Below are 20845 nucleotides of genomic sequence, written 5' to 3'. Positions count from 1 at the left end.
ACGGCTTGGTATTGGCATAAGAACAGAGAAGTCGACCTATGGAATCGAATAGAAGATCCGTATATTAACCCACAAACCTATGAACACCTGATTTTCGACAAGGGAGCTAAAAGTATACAATGGAAGAAAGAAAGCATCTTTAACAAATGGTGCTAGCATAACTGAATGTCAACCTGTAGAAGAATGAAAGTAGATCCATATCTATCACCATGCACAAAACTCAAGTTCAAATGGATTAAAGACCTCAATATTAATCTGACCACATTGAACCTGATAGAAGAGAAAGTGGGAAGTAGTCTACAAGACAAGGGCACAGGAGACCACTGCCTAGGTAGAACCCCAGTAGCACAGACAATAAGAGCAACAATGAATAAATGGGACCTCCTGAAACTGAGAAGCTTCTGTAAAGCAAAGGACACTGTCAGTAAGACAAAAAGGCTACCTTTGGACTGGGAGAAGATCTTCACCAACCCCTCATCAGACAAAGGTCTGATCTCCAAAATATACAAAGAACTCAAGAAACTAGACAGTAAAACTCCAATTTACCCAATTAAAAAATGGGGTACTGAACTGAACAGAGAATTCTCAACAGAAGAACTTCGAATGGCCAAAAGATACGTAAGGTCATGCTCAACCTCCTTAGCAATCAGAGAAATGCAAATCAAAACAAGTTTGAGATACTATCTTACACCTGTCAGAATATCTAAACTGAAAAACACCAATGATAGCCTATGCTGGAGAGAATGTGGAGTGAGGGGAACACTCATCCATTGTTGGTAGGAATGCAAACTTGCGCAGTTACTTTGGAAATCAGTGTGGCGGTTTCTCAGGAAACTGGGAGTCAACCTCCCTCAGGACCCAGCAATTCCACTCTTGGGAATATACCCAAAAGATGCCCAATCATACTACAAAAGCATTTGTTCAACTATGTTTGTAGCAGCACTATTTGTAATAGCTAGAACCTGGAAACAACCTAGGTGCCCCTCAATAGAAGAATGGTTAAAGAAGGTGTGGATCATATACACATTGGAGAATACTCAGCAGTAAAAAAATGACATCTTGAATTTTGCATGCAAATGGATGGAAATAGAAAATGCTTTACTGAGTGAGGTAACCCAGACCCAAAAAGAGGAATATGGTATGTACTCACTCATAAGTGTATTCTAGCCATAATTAAAGGACATTGAGCCTATAATTCGTGATCCTAGAGAAGCTAAATAAGAAGGTGAACCCAAAGAAAATCATACAGTTATCCTCCTGGATATTGGAAGTAGACAAGATAGACATGCAAAACTTGGGTGCACGAGGGTGTGGGGGGGGTGTAAGGCGAGAGGGGTAAAGAGAAGGTAGAAGGGGAGGATTCGGGAAAGCTTGCGGGAATGGGATGGGAGGGATGGAGGAAGGGTAGATATGGGAGCAGGGAAGTAAATATCTTAATTAAGGGAGCCATTTTAAGATTTGCAAGAGACTTGATTCCAGAGGGGTTCCCAGGTCCAAGGAGAGGTCCCCAGATTGTTCCTTGGGCAGCAGAGAAGAGGGTGCCTGAACTGGCCTTGTCCCATAGCCACACTGATGAATATCTTGCATGTTACCATAGAACCTTTATCTGACGATGGATGGAGATAGAGACAGAGACCCACATTGGAGCACTGGACTTAGCTCCCAAGGTCCAAATGAAGAGCAGAAGGAGGGAGAACACGAACAAGGAAGTCAGGACCATGAGGGGTGTGTTCACCCACTGAGACAGTGGGACTGATCTAATGGGAGCTCACCAAGGCCAGCTGGACTGGGAGTGATGGAGCATGTGATCAAACTGGACACTCTAAATGTGGCTGGCAATGAAGGCTGACTGAGAAGCCAAGAACAAAGGCAGTGGGTTTTGATTCTACTGCATGGACTGACTTTGTAGGAGCCTGGTTTGTTTGGATGTTCACCTTTATAGACCTGAATGGAGTGGGGAGGACCTTGGACTTCCCACAGGGCAGGGAACCCTGACTGCTCTTAGTACTAGAGAGAGAGGGGGGGAGGGAAAAGGGAGGCGAGGAGGAGGTGGAAATTTTTAATAAATAAATAAATAAATAAATTTTTTTAAAAAAATAAGGGAAAGATGTGGGAATATGGATGCCTCTTCCAACGGTCCCAGCACAAACATCCCCAGAGTGCGGCTATTTTGACTCTCTGAGCGACAGACTGCTATTCTAGGGATGGAAAAATGAATTTCTCTCCATGGCTACCAAAGCTCTCTCAATACTTTAGGATGTAGACTTTAACGTCTACCATTTAGTTTCTATGTTCTTTGTTTAAAAGATGAGAACCTAGGAATGGGGTGTAGGTCAGAGCCAGATGACTTCTGTAACAATGCAAGACCCGTGTTTCATACTTAGACCTTACATACATACATACATAGATACATACATACATACTGACACGACCCAGCAAAGTCCATAAAACAAAGAGAAAGACTACACTCCCCGCAAAAAACCAAACCAAAACCCAGAGTGAATAAAAGACAGTTGTAAGATGTGCCAATACCATTCTAAGTCATAGTGAAATCCCAACAGAAATTCAAGTCCTTTCCTAAAAGCGATACATCAAAAACTAAATAGAGGAAGTCAAATTGAATTATATATGCTTAGAATCCACCCGGTGGTATTTACTCTGCTGGGGAACCAAAGAGGGAAGTCATACATACAAGCAAGGTCAAAGTTGTCTACAACTAGACCACAACCACACTCATCAGCTCTGCATATCCAGAGGAAGTTTTCACCTGCCTGTACGGAGGGCACAAAGAATCCACCTTATACATTTAATCAGTGTGTGTGTGTGTGTGTGTGTGTGTGTTTGTGTGTTCCTGTGTCCTTCCAGCTATTCCTATCTGCATTACAGTCTCATTATTTCACCAAGTATTTATGCATCCACATTTATGTATTAGACACTCTGTTAATGGAGAGTACAATTAAAAAGGGGATCGAGATCTACTGCTGCGGGGGGGGGGGGGGTGATGGGACACTGTACTCAACTGATGATGAATCCCTAAAATATCCCAAGTACAGAGGCTTCAAATTGGTCGGGTGGTAACCTGACGTAACCGGTGAGGCTTCGGGCTCGACCTCTGAGGTTATCCTGCACACAAGGTCACAGCACCTAACAGAACAGGAGCACCCAGCTAGCTCTGTCCCCAGGGTGCCTCTTCACCGTGACCTCAGCTCCGCCTAGCGTCGCACGTCAGCGTGCGGGCCACTCCCCTGTGCACTGATTGGGTCCCAGCGACATGATGAAACTTCCCGCACGCGTTACAGAAGCCGGCGGTTATAAGGTAAGAAGCAGTGCTTGCGGCTCCTGTTGTGGCTGCGCCGCCTCCGCTGCCCCTCCTCTCGCCCTGGCCGCTAGCGCGCAGGTAAGCGGGACCCAGATGCTCGGCGCGGTGTGCTCTGCACGCCTGTTAGGCGGGAGGATGTTCTGTCCGCTCGGGCACGCGCGTGCTAAACACACGGGCCCCGCGCGGGCGGGACAGTTGCTGCGCTGCAGCGGGTGCCAGGGCCGGGCTGGCGCGGGGCGATTGTTGCGCACCTGGGACTGAGCAGGCCAGGAAAGCTCTCACAAGAGCGAAGTCCCTCGTGGAGACTGGGCTGCTCCAGACAGGACACAACGGTAGCCTTAGTCGGGACATCGTAAATGACGTCTGATCCTGGGAAACTTCGGCAATTCGAGGGCCTTGCTTGGGACCAGCTGGAAGCCTGCACCAGCCACGGTTGGGCTCCCCAGCCTAGTGCTGGGGCCTAGTTGTCGCAGGACCGAGGCTCTCCCTAACTCTAGAGCCAGGGTCTCTAGGGTTGACTGTCTAGATCCGGTTCACTGAGCTCCCACTCACCTTGCTGCCTGTCTCCCTCCCCCACTCCAGCTCTATACTTACAAGACCGGCCGAGGAGCAGCCATCTGTTTAAGGAGACAGGCGGTCAAGTACAGAAAAGGCAAAGGAATTAGCTTGCTTTTTCCTAATAATGGGTAGCTAGCCACAGGCCTGGTTTCAGATTAATGTAACTTTTAAATACAAGGACAGGCTTTATTTTTCTTGGCCTGTGGCTACAGTTCTTAACAGTTAACTCTTATCGCTGATTGATGCTAGTACTATAATATTAATTATAAGTAAGACTTGCATGTCCACAGGTTAATTACTGAGATCTTCAAATAAGGAGATCTGTTGAAGTTTAGGTGGATTTTTCTGTTCAGTGCACGGAAGAGGCGCTGTCCAGCCGGAAGCCGCACGACAGGCTCTTGCATGCACTGACCTCCAAACACTGAGATGCGTTATTAACTGTGAAATACATCAGATTTTAATGATTTTGAAAACTGAACTCTTGATGTTTTAGTTCTGACCTTTGGCCTTTAACATTTGAATTATCATCTCTCCAGCCTGGTTTTAGTGATTTAGGGAAGGTAATATAAAGTATAATTAATTTTGATTATTTTGTATTGATTATTTTGTTTGAGGTATGTCATGTTAAGGGACGTTTAAAATTTATTTCAGTGCTTTCTTTTGCCTTTTTAATGGGGTTTATTAGTATATTAAAATTGCACATACGCCTCACGTTCCCACTGCACAGCACTGTTATAGAACTTAGCCAGGGAATGTGGACAATCACAGGGACAGAAGACAGTGAGGAAAATGGGGCGCAAGGAGGGCCTCTCCCTGCATGGAAGACTGATTCCAATTACAAAAAAAAAAAAAAAAAGCTTGAATTTCCTTATTCCCTTTCACTTATAAGTGCCTGGCTTATGTTTGTCGTAACAGACAACTCCTTAAAGAGCCTAAAGACCTAGGTGAATGATTCTGATCATCACAACTGATTTTCAAAGCACACTGCAAGCCCCCTTTTCTTTCTTTTTCCTCCTTTTATTATTTTTGTTGTTGTATGAGACAGGGTTTCTCTGTAGCTTTGGAGCCTGTCCTGGAATTCGCTCCATAAACCAGGCTGGCCCTGAACTCACAGAGATCCACTTGCCTCTGCCTCCCAAGTGCTGGGATTAAAGACAAGACGTGTGCCATCATCACCCAGCTCCCCCCCTTTAATGAAAATAAATTCTGTTCTCATACAATATAATTGGAATACAGTTTCCTCTCCTACTCTCAGTTTCTCCACACCTCCTCTTCCATCTAGACCACTCCCTCCCTGTCTCATTAGAAAAGAACAAGCTTCTAAGAGATAACAAAAAAAGAAATAAAATATAATAAGATAAAATAAAAACCGTCATATTGAAGTTGGACAACACAAGCCAACAGAAAAATAAGAGTTCCAAGAGAAGGCCCACAAATAAGAGATCCACTCGTTTACGCCTTTAGGAGTCCCATGAAAGCAGTGGACTGAAAGCTGTAATGGGTTTGCACAGGGCCTGGTGCAGCCTGTGTAGAATTCTGTGCCGCTGCTTCCGTCTCTGTGAGTTTGTATGAGCTTTGCCCACTTGTTTTAGGGGCCGTGTTCTCCTGGTGTCCTCCGGCCCCTCTGCCTCCTCTTCCACGGGTTCTCTGAGCTTGGAGGGGAGGGATTTAATGGAGACATCTTGGTTAAAGCTGTGTGATTAACCCACTTTTCATTGGCATTGAGTCCAACATTGTGTATCAGCAGCCATCTCTCCTAAATCTGGATTTTCCCCCTGAATGTCCAAACCAGACCCATCCTAGACCACTTGCACGCCATTGTGGAAGGAACTGCACACACTTGCTCTTTGTCCTCAAGTTGTTTTGCTTGATTCCTTTTTTTTTTTTTTTATCTTTTGAGCTGGTTTTGCTCAAAGTACATCAAAGCTTTGATAGATTGAGTGCTTTCGAAGGGCTGTTCAGAGTGGCTGAGGTGAGCGTGTGTATTGAAGGGTGTTTGTTCCAGATTGTGTTGCCATTTGTTGCATATCTGCATTCTATGTAGATATGGTATTATTTCCTAGTTGGAGATTCTTTATTAAACTATTTTGAGCTAGTGCTATTCAGATGATATATTTGCAGGCATTGCTTGCTTCCTGACCTACAGGGATCTAAGTTGCCCATTCCCTAATGTTGCTTCATCTCTATGTATCCCGACTATTTTGCTCACTAACCAATGCAGCTTTGAGATAAATGTTTGAGAATATTTTTTGTCCTTGAGGACGTTTTGATATTCAACTTTTATGTTGTTTAAACTAGACTTCATGTAGCACAGGATGACCCTGAACTCCTGACCCCCACGTGCTAGGAGGATGTACCGCAACACTTAGACATAGCAAATATTTTGTATCCTCAGCTTAAAACGGTTGTTGGTGTATTTGAATTCAGGCTATTTTCTTATTCTTCATGACATTTAGATAAGTCACTTCGATGTTAGGTTAGAAGTTGTGCATACTTGAGATGTATTAGCACCACATGCTATTTATTTAGATAAAGCAAGGGTATTTAATTGTAGAGGCTTGGGAAGAGGCTGTCCTAATGTGGAGAACTTCCCGTATCTTGGTGGTTTTTTTTTTTGTTTTTTTTTTTTTTTTGAGATTCTCAACTGGAAAATGCTGAGGTTGAGATCCCTCCTAACTCAGAGCCAGTCAAGTCTGCCATTGATCTTGGGAACGATCCTGGGCTTCAGAGACACAATGTGACCTGGGTGTTGTTGGGTGTAACTCCCACCAAATCTAAGGTGGGAGAGATGTGGGCTTTGGCTGGCGGCTAAGTTTATGTATCTGGTTGAATATAAAGATCATCTGTATTTTTTAGCATCTGTAAGCACCCTAAGTCATTCTTATCTGCCAGCCAACCTAAAGGAAATTTGCTGTAGATAAAGATGGTTTGTGTCCAGTTTTTGGAAAGAGTGGTGTAAGTTTCTGGAATCAAGAGTTGATCACTTAATGAGAACCCCTGCTTTTCTCCAGGGCGCCTGCAGCTCTTCCGCAGCATGTGTGGCATTTGGGCTCTCTTCGGCAGCGACGACTGCCTTTCCGTGCAGTGCCTGAGCGCAATGAAGATTGCGCACAGGGGGCCAGATGCGTTTCGTTTTGAGAATGTCAATGGATACACCAACTGCTGCTTTGGATTTCACCGGCTGGCCGTGGTTGATCCCCTGTTTGGAATGCAGCCCATACGAGTGAGGAAGTACCCTTATCTGTGGCTCTGTTACAACGGCGAAATCTACAACCACAAAACGGTAAGCAGAGTGAAGCTGGGGGTGGCTGCCTGGAATTAAACCTCGAATGTAGTGCTCATGATGTTCGCATTTTGTGTCGTTCTTCTTGCTTTTTTAACCTTTCTGTGTTAAGGTTAAACAAAATGACTTGGAGTTTTAAAAACAGAAATGGGGAATGCCAATTCAGGTTTTTTTTTCTATTGCAAGTTTTAATATTTATTAGGGCTGTGTTATGTTCCATGTTAGGTACAGAGGTCCAGCAGTAAAAGGATGGTTGGGTCTATACTGCAGTGGAGCTTCTTCTACTAGGAGACAGTCCCTGTGTGTGCTCTGAACTTTCTGAACGAGCACATTGTGAAGCAGACGTGAGAGCTGTTCACAGGAAGCCTGGATCGGGACAGCTGTCTGAGGACACTGGGAAGGGTGTTGCACGTGGGAGGGGACAGCATGCGGACACTGCTGGAGTGGGAAGCAGCCTGGGACAGAATGAATGAGTATGGGAAAGGAGGGGCGGGAAAGACAGTCAGTCTGGCACTGCTAGAAGCGGGCGGGGAGAATCACTCCGAGGGCAGCGGCAACCAAGGACTTAAAGGAGGGATAGAATCGAAAAGCTGCGAGGTGATGATATTTGTAGCATTGTGTAACACGGCCACTGAGAAATTTATCACGGTTCTACGCTTAGTAGGGGCCAAATGGTACAAAGGTGGCAGAGGCGGTGAAATCTGTTAAGTAAGACTTGGCCGAATTAAAATGGAAACAGCTGTCTACTCTGGTGCCTTGGGGCGGGAGTGGGTGAGGGGATAGACATGTTGATCCCAGAAGCCAGGCATGATATGAATCTCTCAATCCAGGGTTATTTGAGTAGCTTTTCATAAGGAAAAAATTAAATCTGATGTACGAGCTTGCACAAATATAATCCCTTGCTATATTTGCAAGCTCTTAAACCCCTTCCCTAACCTTGGATTGCTTCAGAGAAATGTGCGTGCAAACAGATAATTGTTACTCTCTGCCTGTATTTATCTCTCTTTGGGCCTGCACATTCTTTTTAGGCTGAATTATTCTAGTATGACACATCATAATTCCTTTTCTCCAAACTATGTAACCATTTGTTTCTTAAGAATTTTTAGAACATTCTCCTAGCTAAGATTAATAGCAAACTTAAGACTCTATAACATCTAATATTCAGTTCATGTTTAAGTTTTCCCAAGTGCCCTTGGACTACGTTTAGCAATGCTTTCCTTATTACTTTTATTTCCCTTTGGTGTGTGTGTTGCGCATGTGCGCTCTCGTACATACATGTTTTTTGTTTTAGGGCAGATTTCTGTCAAGGTTTAGGCATTTGGTTATGATGTTTCTTGGTGAAATTTGAAATTTCTGTGCCTATTCTCCACAGGTTGGGTTTCTATCCTAGCTGTTGGTTGATCTCCTTCCTGAACAAGAGTTTTTATTTGCCAGTTTGCTTGCTCGTAGAAACACTTTCAAAGTAGGGTTCTTAGCTGCGCCATTAGCCAGTTAGCAAATATAAAAACCTGCTGTATACAAAGCTAAATACTTGGAGATGGTTCATGGTCAAGAGGAAAGGAGTGAGGAGAGAGAGATTCAGGTATCATTAAGTCAGGTCAGTACTTGAGACTCCTCCTAGGTTGCCCTGTGTCTCCCTGAAGTGAGACTAGGAAATATCTTGGTTTGTTTGAGGCTAGGAGACATATCTTGGTTTATCTTTGAGAGCATTGCTGCTTGTTAATTTTGTTAAGAAATTAAAAATTAATTTCTTAAAAATGTATTCTTTTAAAATTAGGTTGTGTTCTAAGTTGTATTTGCAAGGACCTTCTGTTTTGTTTTTTTTTTAATCAGACATCTAATGAGACTGCTAGAAACTTGTCGAAGTTTAATCTTATATATTTTCAGAAATACAGCATCATGTTTCTGTCTTCACCTCCTGCTTTGATAACATGAAATAGGATCTGCTGGTCTAGGAAACAACAAGATAGACCAGGGGCCCCATTCCGGTGTGATTCTTGGGAGGTGGCAGGACTTGGCTGCTGTATGGGAGTTAGAATTACTACTTGGGAATGGATAGTCAAGCAGCTTCTCCTTTTTGAATAAATTTCCATTGGAAAAGAGAGTGGAAGTGATACTAATCACTAATCATTTGCGAATGCCTTAGGGTGTTTCCATCCGGAGAGGTAGGTTTTCAAACCCCGCCTCCTGGAGCTAGTCCCTGCGTTGGGAAGAGTGGCCAGATGGTAGTGTTGTCGAGGCAGCAGCAAAAGCCTGTGTTTCGACAGTCCTGTGCTTGCTTTATACAAAGGACCACATGTTAGGGATGGAGAGACCTGAGGCATATTTTCAGACCATGCACATGCGTTTCATTGTGCTCTTTGAAAACAGTGCGAGTCTGAAGTGGGGATGTGAGGGCTTTGTTGCAGCCTTGGTGGTGTGTTAGTGCAGCCGTCTCAGAATTTGGATGAAGCTCAAGCCTTTTCACTTGATAGTGAAAGGCTCATCGCCTTCCTGTGGGCGTGTGAACTCATGATAAAGCCCGCGATCACGTGTCTGAGAAGTAGAAGTAGCGTTAATGTCACCACTGTTTAGGAAGGTCTGGATGTTGTTCACCCCTGGGGTCCAGCAGCTTGGGTTTGGACTCTGTCATTGTAATGAAGTCATTTATTTGGCAGCAAAGAGTGGCAACAAGAATTAGCAACTAGTTTGCCCTTTTCCTGTGTATCTTCAAGGTAAAAGGCAGTAAATCACCTTCAGATTATTGTTTGGGGGCTAGGGTCCTGGAAGCAAAGGATGACTGCATATATAAAGGTACATGTGTGAACCACATAGTGCGACCATGGCGCCCTTGGTGTGTCACTGCCTTACCACGGTACCGTGTTGACAGAATGCAATCTTTGTTGTCCTGGGTTCAGCTTTTGTGCTGAAGAATTTAAAGAATTGCGAGTTGAGACAGGGCAGATTTTGATAATGCCACGGTTTCCTTTTAATCATGAAAGCACATGGACGGAATACAGAACACAGAAATTCCAGGTCAGGATTATCTGTGGGTGCGTAGGATGCTAACATTTCATTTGCTCTGCTTCCTAAGCTGCAACAGCGTTTTGAATTTGAGTATCAGACCAATGTGGATGGTGAGGTTATCCTGCATCTCTATGACAAAGGAGGAATCGAGCAGACCATCTCCATGCTGGACGGGGTGTTTGCGTTCGTCTTGCTGGACACTGCCAACAAGAAAGTGTTTCTGGGCAGAGATACCTATGGAGTCAGGCCCTTGTTTAAAGCCATGACAGAAGATGGATTTCTGGCTGTGTGTTCAGAAGCTAAAGGTAATCATGGAGTTTTATTATTCTGGGTTTCTATTTCTTCCTGGATCATATTGAAAATTCTATAGGTGTCTAGTGGAAAGAGGATTTGAAATCTTGACCACCTGTCTCCTACTCCTCCCTCCCTCCTTCCGTCCCTCCCTCCCTTCCTTCCTTCCTTTCTTCCTTCCTGGAGTGTCCTGGTGAACGTGCACTGGCAGGTGAGCCTATCTGCAGCGGTTGGAATGCCAGGCATTTCCTTTGAATGGTCTGTTCTTGGGTGGGGGTCAGGTAATCTCAGCTTGTGGTTCCTCCTGCAGCCAGGCATTGCCTCAGGGTAAACTACTGAGACTCAGGCCTCTTATTAAATTTATCAATGGCCAAGCTCTACTCTGGCAAAGAACGTCCTTTGGGTGACCTGTCCATATTTAGCTTATTGTGGCTGGCCCCCACATTTTCTTCTTTCCTTCCTTCCTCCCTTCCTCCCTTTCTTTTTTTTTTTTTGTGTTTGTGTGCGCGCTTACTCATGCATGCATGTGCACATGTAGAGGCCAGACATGAGGGTGTCTTCTTCTACCACTCTTCACCTTAATGTTTTTGGGGTTTGTTGTTGCCATTGCTCTTGTTTGCTTGTTTTGTCTCACTGTGTAACCCTGGCTGTCATGGAGCTCTCTATGTAGACCACGATGGCCTAGAACTCATAGATCCACCTGCCTCTGCCCCCTGAGTATTGGGATTAAAGGATGCCTGGCTCCATTTTAATTTTTGAGGCAGAGTTCTTGACTGGAGTCCGTGGGCTCCAGGACTCCGCCTGTCTGCCCCGTCCTGCCCTCCCTGCACTGGAGTCAGAGTTACAGAATACTGCTACCAGACTTTGCATGGCTTATGCGGATCTGAACTTGGATCCCCATGCTTGCTTGGCAGGCACTTTATGGACCAGGTATTTCTGCAGCTTCTGACTCTTCTGGCCACCAGGAGGTGAGCAAGTTTCTTCTGCATGCAGAGTAGTTCTGCCATGGTTTACAGATAGAGCCAAGTGACCATGAACTTGGTCACCGTGACCCAAATACTTTAACTAAAATAAATATTCCTTTTAAAATATTTTATCTTGGGTATTTTTACAGCAACAGATATGTTGCCAACACACATAGCATTTTCTGGCAGCAAATTTGGTAAGCATCTTTTGTCTTCACTAGATAGCAAGTTTTCTATAATGTATCCTTGCCATTTCTTGGATCCTTTGCCACTAAGCTTTCAGATTTAACAGTGTTTGAAATAGGATCTTGATCTGTGAAAGGATCCTCAGAACACTAATTATAGTTCAGTCTGTCAACAAGCAGCACAGGGCATTGTGCATCAGTTCCTAGAGTCCTGCTAGAGAAACCTAGCAAAGAGAATACAAAGCAGGATGGACCCCTGCTTCTCAGTTCGAGGCCAACCTGGTCTACAAGAGCTAGTTCCAGGTCAGCTAGGATGTTACACATTTGGGCTCTTGGCCCTAATGGTCCCTTTTTAGGGCACTGTAATCTTTCCAGCAGTTGGCTCTCTGAAGTTTGTTTTCTGCACCCTTAGCTTTGCCCTTTCCAGACAGTCTCAGTTACCTTTCTATTGCTAAGATGTCATGACCAAGGCAAGAGCGCCTTTGGGGTCATAGATTCAGAGGGTTAGAGTGCCATCATGATTCATGTCATGCAGGCGGGCAGACAGTGGCCAAAGGCTCACATCTTGGTCCATAAACATGGCAGACAGAGCTAACTAGGAATAACGTGGGCTTTTGAAACCTCAAAGCCCACCTCTACTGACATACCTCTAACAAGACCACACCTCCCAATCCTTCCCAAAAAGTTCTACCCACTGGGGACCAAGTATTCAAACATGAGCCTCTAGGGGCCATCTCTTTTGAACCAGCATACTAACTGAATGGTCTCACCTGGAGTGCCCTATCTCCTTACCAGCCTTCTAAAGAGTTCTCAGCACAGTTCTGTGTGGAAGAATCATCAGTGCCTGCGTCCTCTACAGAGTGGGCGCCATTTGAGCTCTGCCTGCTGATGAAAACGTCAGCTTCCATTGGTCTCTAAATTCTGTGTACACAGACTGGGCTAAGAAACTCATAGTGAATTATAACAAGTTTCTGTGTGGAGTGGGTGTTAACTATTTACAGCGAAACACTGGCTTTTGTGTTAGATTGTGGTGTCAGGGTGGCAACTGCCTGAAGACACGTGTTATGTGTGGCTTTCTCACACACATTATATGACAGCTATTAAGAGAGGGGTGCTGGCTTTCGAGCACCTGAGAGTGGGTCATTTTGCTTGTTAAAGGTGTGGGGACCATGGGTCTTCTTCAAAATGTCTCAGTGATGACGGAAACGCTTGACGAGATACCCACGACGTTAACATTTTGATTTCTCTCGTTTCTCAGATTTATATCTCTTCTTGTTTGCTTTCTGGTAGAAAACAGACTTTCCCTTTAAAAGGTTTCATTCGAAAATTTTATTGGCATCTGAAAAATAGGTTTTCTTGATTAGAAATTTCAGGTAGGGAAAGGAGGTAGAAGCTGAAGACGAAATGAAGGTAGCAGAGCCATTCAGTGTGGATAGGATCGTCTCAGAAAATGTTACTGTAACAACTGGGAAATCGTGGGTTAAAAAGTCAAGTCTGGAATCTTTATCACACACCATATTCAGAAATTACCCTGAGATGGATTCAGTCACTTTCCGATTGCACCAAATAACTGCAGGTCCATGCGGGTTGTGTTGTGTCTCCACGCCACTCTGACCGCTTCAGGAGACAGAGAGGTGGTGGGCTGGGGTAATTATTTCCTCTCCCATGGTTCTGTTTGTCTAGTGGACATGTTCTTGTATTTAAAGGGGGAGACAATTAGAGGATATTAGCTCACCGTGAAGGCTGCAGAGAAGCGCTCAGCTGCACACCTTACTGTTTTCTTTGCACACGTAGGGCTTGTTTCGTTGAAGCACTCCACAACTCCCTTCTTAAAAGTGGAACCCTTCCTTCCCGGACACTATGAAGTTTTGGACTTAAAACCAAACGGCAAAGTTGCATCTGTGGAAATGGTTAAATACCATCATTGTACGGATGAACCACTGCACGCCCTCTATGACAGTGTGGAGAAACTCTTCCCAGGTAACTGATGCCCACCCCTGCCCCGAAAGCACATGAGCCATTCACACCGTCTGAATCATTTTGATTCTGAGATCTTGACTGTAAGATCTGTTTCCTCTGATTCGGAGGTGGTGAGATGTCCTCAATGACCTCTTGCTGGTGTAGGGTACTGCATGCCTCCCCTCAGCTAGCTCAGTCTCGGCTTCTCTGGGGCTGCCTCATTTCCTTTCTGTGTTGCTAGGCTTCGAGTTAGAAATGGTGAAGACCAACCTGCGGATCCTTTTTGACAATGCTATTCGGAAGCGCTTGATGACGGACCGGAGGATTGGCTGTCTTTTATCAGGTGAAGCCAGTTTAAAGAAACAGACTGTCATGCTGGGATTTAAGTGAAATGATTTGTAACTGGCCCTTGCTTTAGTACAGATGTGTTTATAGGCTGTATTTGTTAGTGTAAGAGCTGGTTGGTACACATTTCCTTATAATCCTGTGTACCGATTTTTCTTTTAAATACTTTTGATACAGTTACCATTGTAGGGACCAGTAAAATTTATGTATTATATTCTTCACTCATTAAAATTGACTTCAGTTTATAAAACTTGGAGCTCTGAAGAGTTAAACTCCAACCCACACACTAAGCAGGTGTGTAATCACCTTTGTCCAGTCTCATGGACGCACGTAACCACCAGCTTGGTCTCCTGCTGCAGGGGGCCTGGACTCCAGCCTGGTTGCCGCCTCCCTGCTGAAGCAGCTCAAGGAGGCCCAAGTGCAGTATCCTCTCCAGACATTTGCGATCGGCATGGAAGACAGCCCCGATCTTCTGGCCGCCAGAAAGGTACGCTGCAACCTGCTCATTGTGTAGTTAGAACTTAATCTTGTTCTTAGCTTCAAAATCAAGCAGAAGGGGTCCTAGTTTACCTGCTGTAAGTGGGATAAAGGCCACGACCAGAAGCCACTTGGGTAGGAAAGGGCTCCTTTGGCTTATGGATGCCTAGTCAGAGCCAGGGACTTGAGTGAGGCAGACCTGTAGGCAGGCACTGAAACAGAGGCCATGGACCACTGCCTGCTCCTCCTGGCTCCAGATTCCTCACCTCAGTCCCCACCCCGAGTCCTTGCCATGGTAATGGACTGTGACTCAGCATATGTAAGCCAAATAAACTCTTCCTCTGCAAGGTGTTTCTGCTCATGGCCTTTATCACAGCCATAGAGGACAACCTAGGGTGGAAATTGATACCAGGATTGTGGGGTGTTGCTGTGACAGGCCTGAGCACGTTGCTTTGGGAGGATTGTGGAAGCATTTGGAACTGTGGGTTGAGAGCTCAGAGTTTAGTGTGCTACCGTGGTTAGATGAACACACTGAGAGCTCGGCACATGGTGGGGACCTGGCGTCGGAAGTGAGAGCTCCGTGGGGGGCCTGGCCTGTAAAGGGAGAGCTTGGCACGTGGTGGGGGGTCTGGCGGGAAGGGAGAGCTTGGCACGTGGTGGGGGGTCTGGCGGGAAGGGAGAGCTTGGAACGTGGTGGGAGATCTGGTGGGAAGGGAGAGCTTGGAACGTGGAGGGGGACCTGGCGTGGGAAGTTTTTATGATACCTTAAAATAAGCGTCTGTGTTTCTGGTGAGCTGAGGCTGAAGATGAGTTGTGACAAGACCCACACCACTTAAGCGAAACCTTTACTGACACAATAGTGTTGTTTCTGTTTCTGCTGCTGACCCTGGTAATTGTTTTAAATAGAACAAAAGTACTAGGCTTTTGTCCATTGGGTACTTTTGGTTTTTTGGGACAGAATTTCTCTGGGTAGCCCAGGTTGTCCTGAACTCTCTCTAGATGAGGCTGGCCTCAAACTCATAGATCCACTTACTTACCTCTGTTTCCTGCGTGCTGCGATCTTCCAGGCGGTCACCGCCACCACTGCCCAGCTCTGCTTCTCTTCGCGTGCTAATTCAGGATGCCTTGAGAGGAACTGACCTGCTTCACTTTCAAAAGGAGGACTTTAACAAATATGGATTTTTCTTCACAATTAGGTGGCAAATTATATTGGAAGTGAGCATCATGAAGTCCTTTTTAATTCCGAAGAAGGCATTCAGGCCCTGGATGAAGTCATATTTTCCTTGGAAACTTATGACATCACGACCGTTCGAGCATCTGTAGGTAAGCGGTTTTGCTGTAGCGAGGAGCTTTAATATTGAGAAAGGAGACGGTTTAAAGTGATTTCAGTTTAAGAAAGATTGTCTAAATAGGAAATCAAGCAAAATTCCTCTATAGCTATAAATATATATTTTTAAAGACCACTTAAGAGTGCCCTGAGTTTCTTTTCAACTGGAGGAAGTGCTTTCAATGAACGTAACAAGGTCTTTGGGACACTGAATTTACAAGGTTAGCTCTGCCTACAGTCTTAAAGACAGCGTCATAAAAATAACAGCCCACGTTTACCTAGCACACACTGTATGCTAAGTTCTACGTCCCACATTTCATATGAGTTATGTATGGCTGCCTCAAGACCATTCCATCATGGCTGTGCGATGGCCCACACCTGATGGTTCAGTGCCCAAGGGACTGAGGAGGAGGAGGAGGATTGCTGTACATTTGGCATTTATGATGTCACTATAGAATGGATACAGTTTGGCTCCCCTTCCTCCCATTTTCTCTGTATAAAGTGTCTTGGGTGGTATAGTTGGGTCACAGTACTTAACATTATCCTTGAGTTTCGCCAACCAAAGCTGGAAAGCACTGAGAGCAATGCTGTGTATTTCTGGACCTGTGCAGACTCTGTTGCTGGCGTTAGTCTGAGCAGTGCAGTCCAGCGGCTGTGCGGACTCTGTTATGGCGTTAGTCTGAGCAGTGCAGTGCGGCAGCTGTGCGGACTCTGTTGCTGGCGTTAGTCTGAGCAGTGCAGTGCGGCAGCTGTTTATGTAGCACTTACACTGTAGCTGGTATTGTACATAATCTAGAGGTGGTTTAAGGTACAAGAATGTTTGCCAGTGTTGCAGGTTCAGCTCTCAGCAATAATGCAAGTGCTTCAGTGAAGTGAGTTTTTGTTTGCTCGTACATGTAGACTATGGATACAGTAGACTGTGGTCTGCTAACTGTCTTGACTTAGGATTATCTCATTGCTGTTGGTCATCATGCTGTGGGAAAATCATGCGGTATATTCGCTCATTGAAGGGTTGCTTGTCTTTTATTAGAAATGAACTTCCTCTGAGTCCCCACAAAGCTGTCTTAGTTGGGGTTTCTTCTGCTGTGAAGAGACACCGTGACCACAGCAACTCATACAAAGAATACATTTCATTGGGGTGGATGGCAGTTTCTGAGGTTCAGTCCATTCTCATCATGGTGTGACATGGTGGCACGCAGGCAGACAAGGTGCTGGAGAAGGAGCTGAGAGCCCTGTGTCTGGACCTGCAGGCAGCAGGAAGTGATCCTAGTCACACTGAGCAAAGGAGACCTCTGTTACTATAATAGGTAATTCCAGGCAAACAACTTTTTAAAAATGAGTTGTTTTTTTTTTTTAAACTCAGTATTTTGTAGGCTGAAAGCCCCACAGCATGACACTTTGGTGGGCAATATGAAGGAGAGAGACCATAGTGAGATCAGAGGCCAAAGAATAGAGAAAGGTTCTGTTTTGGACAGTTACTCAAGAGAACTCATCTGGTTTCCTCTGGGAATCACCTTAATGCCTTCGGGGGCAAGATTCTTGAGTACCTTGATTACTCCAAGCAGGCCTTACCCACCACCTCGCACTTCACATGGACCACACGACCACCCTGAGTCCTTGGGAGAACAAACTATCGAAAGTGGTGCGCTCCCCAAGCTCCTTCTGTAGTAGTGTTAGGAGGAAGTCATGGTAGTTAGGGATTGGGGCACTTCAATTCAGCAAAATATTGAGGTAGAAAATCTTGCTTTAAGAACATAATTTCAGAACCTCTTTATGAAATATTACTGTGGTTTCTAGGCTTGTTTTATTGCCTAAGTTGAATCAACTGCATGTAAATGCCTTCTAAGTATTTACGCACTCACTTTGGAAGCTGCTTATATTATTGCCAAGTCCAACAAGACACTCCAACCTGCAGTTGTTTCTGAAAGCCAAGTAAAGGCTTTCTAGAAGACACCCTGACGTCAATGCCAATTTCTCTTTCATTTAAGGTATGTATTTAATTTCTAAGTATATCCGGAAGAACACAGACAGCGTGGTGATCTTCTCGGGAGAAGGGTCAGATGAACTTACACAAGGCTACATATATTTCCACAAGGTGAGCACTCTGGAGAGAAAAGGTGTCCATCCAGGCTTGAGTTAAGAAATGCCAGAGTCACTTGACTGTTCTCTATACTGTCTTTGTAATGAGTGACATTTTTTTTGTGTGTGTGTCTGAATTTACGGTGTCTGTTTCTTTTAGGAGAAAAAAGTCTCAGTAGTATCAGATACTTTTTGTTCTTGAAATTAAACATGAGAATTGCTTTTATTTTTGTCTGTCTATCTGTCTGTCTGTCTGTCTGTCTATCTATCTGTCTATCTATCTGTCTATCTATCCTATTTTTGTTGTTGTTGTTGTTGTTTTTTTTTTTTTATTGTTGCCTTCACCCTCCTCTCCCAAGAAAGGTGCTCACTATGTAGCTCTGGCTGTCCTAAAACTCACTATGTAGACCAGACTGTCCCCCAAATCACTGAGATCCACTTGCCTCTGCTTCTCAAGTGGTGGGATTAAAGACATGCAACCCCAGGCCCAACTGCTTTTGGTTTTTGTTTGTTTGTTTGTTTGATTGATTCCTGTGGAATTGTGGCTGTTGATTTCCACAGTAAGCACTTTGGAGGTGGATGGATCTGTCTTATAAAACGTTGCCGGCCTCTGAAGTCATATACTCTACCCCTTCCTTACCTTGTTTTCTGTTTTGCTTATCTTTTGTTTAAAACGCAAAAGGGAAAGATAAGGCTGCCTGTGTGCCAAAGCAAATCCACTCACCTTTCTGTTCACTACATAGGCTCCTTCTCCTGAGAAGGCAGAGGAGGAGAGCGAGAGGCTGCTGAAGGAGCTCTACCTGTTTGATGTTCTCCGAGCTGACCGCACTACTGCTGCCCACGGGTAACTTTATATCCAGTTGTGAATTGAACGAAGAGGGGGAGAAACTCAAAATTAGATCAGTTGCTTACTTTTTGTTTCTTTCTAGTTTCTTTCCAGGCTTAAAAGTACGATTTTTAGTTAAACTTGTTCGTAAAGAGCTGGGCTCTGCCCTGGGTACTAACATTGGGGTGGGAGAGAGGGTCTTCTGAGGGTGTGTCAGGCAGGGTGTGTCCTTAAATCATACAAGTAATGTGCCATTGACCTGGAGGGAAGGCTGCGGCTGTCCTTTCTGGCCTTTTAGATTGTCCTCAAGGGGCAGGGAATGAAGATGCATGAGGCTTGATAAGATTGTATACTAAAAATACATTTCTTTGGAGCCATTTCTTCTCTCCTAGAGTTTTCACATGTAACTGGGTTTGTTGAAAAATAGAAGACTCATTGTGTATGATAAACACCTGTTCAATAGCGTAGCTTACCGAATCACATTTGGTTGAATAGGTGGGGATCGTAGGTAATACCTATCTGCAAAGCCTGACCAGAGTCACGAGGGCTCTATACATGATGTGACATTTGCGTACATCTTCATGACAGGACCACTCATGATTCTTCACTCTCCTGTTCTCAGAAAACCAGTTAATTTTTCATAGGCACAGAAGGAAAGAGATAGTTTCAAACAGGAAGCTTCCCCACTAGATGCTGGTGTTGTGAGTACAGACTTTAGTGTGCATCCAGTTGTGTAGAGTGGCCGTTAGGAGGCTGGAACATGCCTCTGTAATCTGTGTTTCTCAGCCTGGTGCGGCTCCTGGGACGCACATGGCGGCTGCTGGGACGCACATGGCGGCTGCTGGGACGCACATGGCGGCTGCTGACCAGCTTTGTTTTCTGTTTTCCCCCAGTCTCGAGCTGAGAGTCCCGTTTCTGGATCATCGGTTTTCCTCTTATTACTTGTCTCTGCCACCAGAAATGAGAATTCCAAAAGTAAGTAAATCAACCCTGGATAAAAACCCCAAACGCTGTGGACTGTGCTGGTGACGTCGCTGACCTTCCTTTGTCTTCTTGTCAGAATGGGATAGAAAAGCATCTCCTGAGAGAGACGTTTGAGGACTCCAGCCTGCTGCCCAAAGAGATTCTCTGGAGACCAAAAGAAGCCTTCAGTGATGGGATCACCTCAGTCAAGAACTCCTGGTTCAAGATCTTACAGGACTATGTTGAACATCAGGTCTGTCTTTGAAGATACTTTCTGGAACAATAAAGTTTAACAGGGATCTGGGATCTCTGTTTGGTATTTAGTATGAATAGTTGTGTCTATAGGAGACTCACAGTTCCTACCAAGAGCACCTTATACGCATTACAGAAGAATTAAGGAAAATGAACTAGTATCCAGAAGTCGAGGTGACATAGTAATTATCACGGACCCTTTTTGCATATGTCTGGGTACAAATAAATCAAACATTGAGCCTCTAAATACAAACTATGCATGAGAATTTTTAAGAACTCACTGCATCTGTTTATTAGAGCTTGTTTCAGCGTTCTTCTAAATACCGAGTGGCTTAGAGGGTCTTGCTGACTTACAGTATGCCTTAACTTTAGTTTGTGTGTAGCAGAGCAAATGCAGAGAAAACATGTGACGTTCCTTATTTATCTCATAGGTCGATGATGCCATGATGGCTGCGGCAGCCCAGAAGTTTCCCTTCAATACTCCCAAAACCAAGGAAGGCTACTACTACCGGCAGATCTTTGAGCACCATTACCCAGGCCGGGCTGATTGGCTGAGCCATTACTGGATGCCCAAGTGGATCAATGCCACCGACCCTTCCGCCCGCACTCTCACCCATTATAAGTCAGTTGCTGAAGCTTAGATGCTCTCTAAACTCTGGTGGGAAGAAAGTGTTTCTTCTGACTCAGAAGGTAGAGACATTGGGACAAACACAGAAATGATGCAAGCCAGCCACCAACCACTCAGGCTTTTGTAGGCATGGAAAGAAATAAAAATATTACATCTAAAATGCTTCTGGTGGTGGATGCTAACACAGCCTCATTAGAGGCAACTAGACACTGAGTGGTGTCTGCTGTATTACCGCCGCGTGGATGACAGCGAGCTAAAGGGGAGAGCTGATGATCTTCGCGTCTCAATTCTGCCTACGCTCCTAGCAGCTGGCATGGATGTGAGTCCTCCATGAGACCTCATGACTGTTCTGCTGTATAGCATAGCAATTCAGCTTTTTGCT

The 20845-nt window shown here is 44.9% G+C and overlaps 1 protein-coding gene across 2 annotated transcripts; it reads left to right on the top strand.

The window, feature by feature from the left end:
* Positions 1–3201: 3201 nt before the first annotated feature.
* Asns (asparagine synthetase (glutamine-hydrolyzing)) lies at positions 3202–20623 on the top strand. 2 transcript variants are annotated; one of them, XM_087901611.1, is made up of 12 exons: positions 3202–3316; positions 6889–7160; positions 10234–10471; positions 13402–13587; positions 13808–13909; positions 14271–14398; positions 15585–15711; positions 17704–17810; positions 18538–18638; positions 19514–19595; positions 19681–19836; positions 20267–20623. In XM_087901611.1, the coding sequence occupies exons 2-12, from the start codon at positions 6912–6914 to the stop codon at positions 20474–20476; spliced, it is 1686 nt and encodes a 561-aa protein (XP_087757737.1). In that variant the 5' UTR covers positions 3202–3316; positions 6889–6911; the 3' UTR covers positions 20477–20623. The 2 variants fall into 2 exon arrangements, with proteins under 2 accessions (XP_087757737.1, XP_087757736.1); XM_087901610.1 differs by having other exon boundaries at positions 3276–3397.
* The last annotated feature ends 222 nt before the right edge of the window (positions 20624–20845 follow it).

Source organism: Myodes glareolus, chromosome 25 (assembly GCF_982192425.1).
Source record: "Myodes glareolus chromosome 25, mMyoGla1.1, whole genome shotgun sequence".
Classification (NCBI taxonomy): domain Eukaryota; kingdom Metazoa; phylum Chordata; class Mammalia; order Rodentia; family Cricetidae; genus Myodes; species Myodes glareolus.
This window is presented reverse-complemented; position numbering and strand designations above follow the sequence as displayed.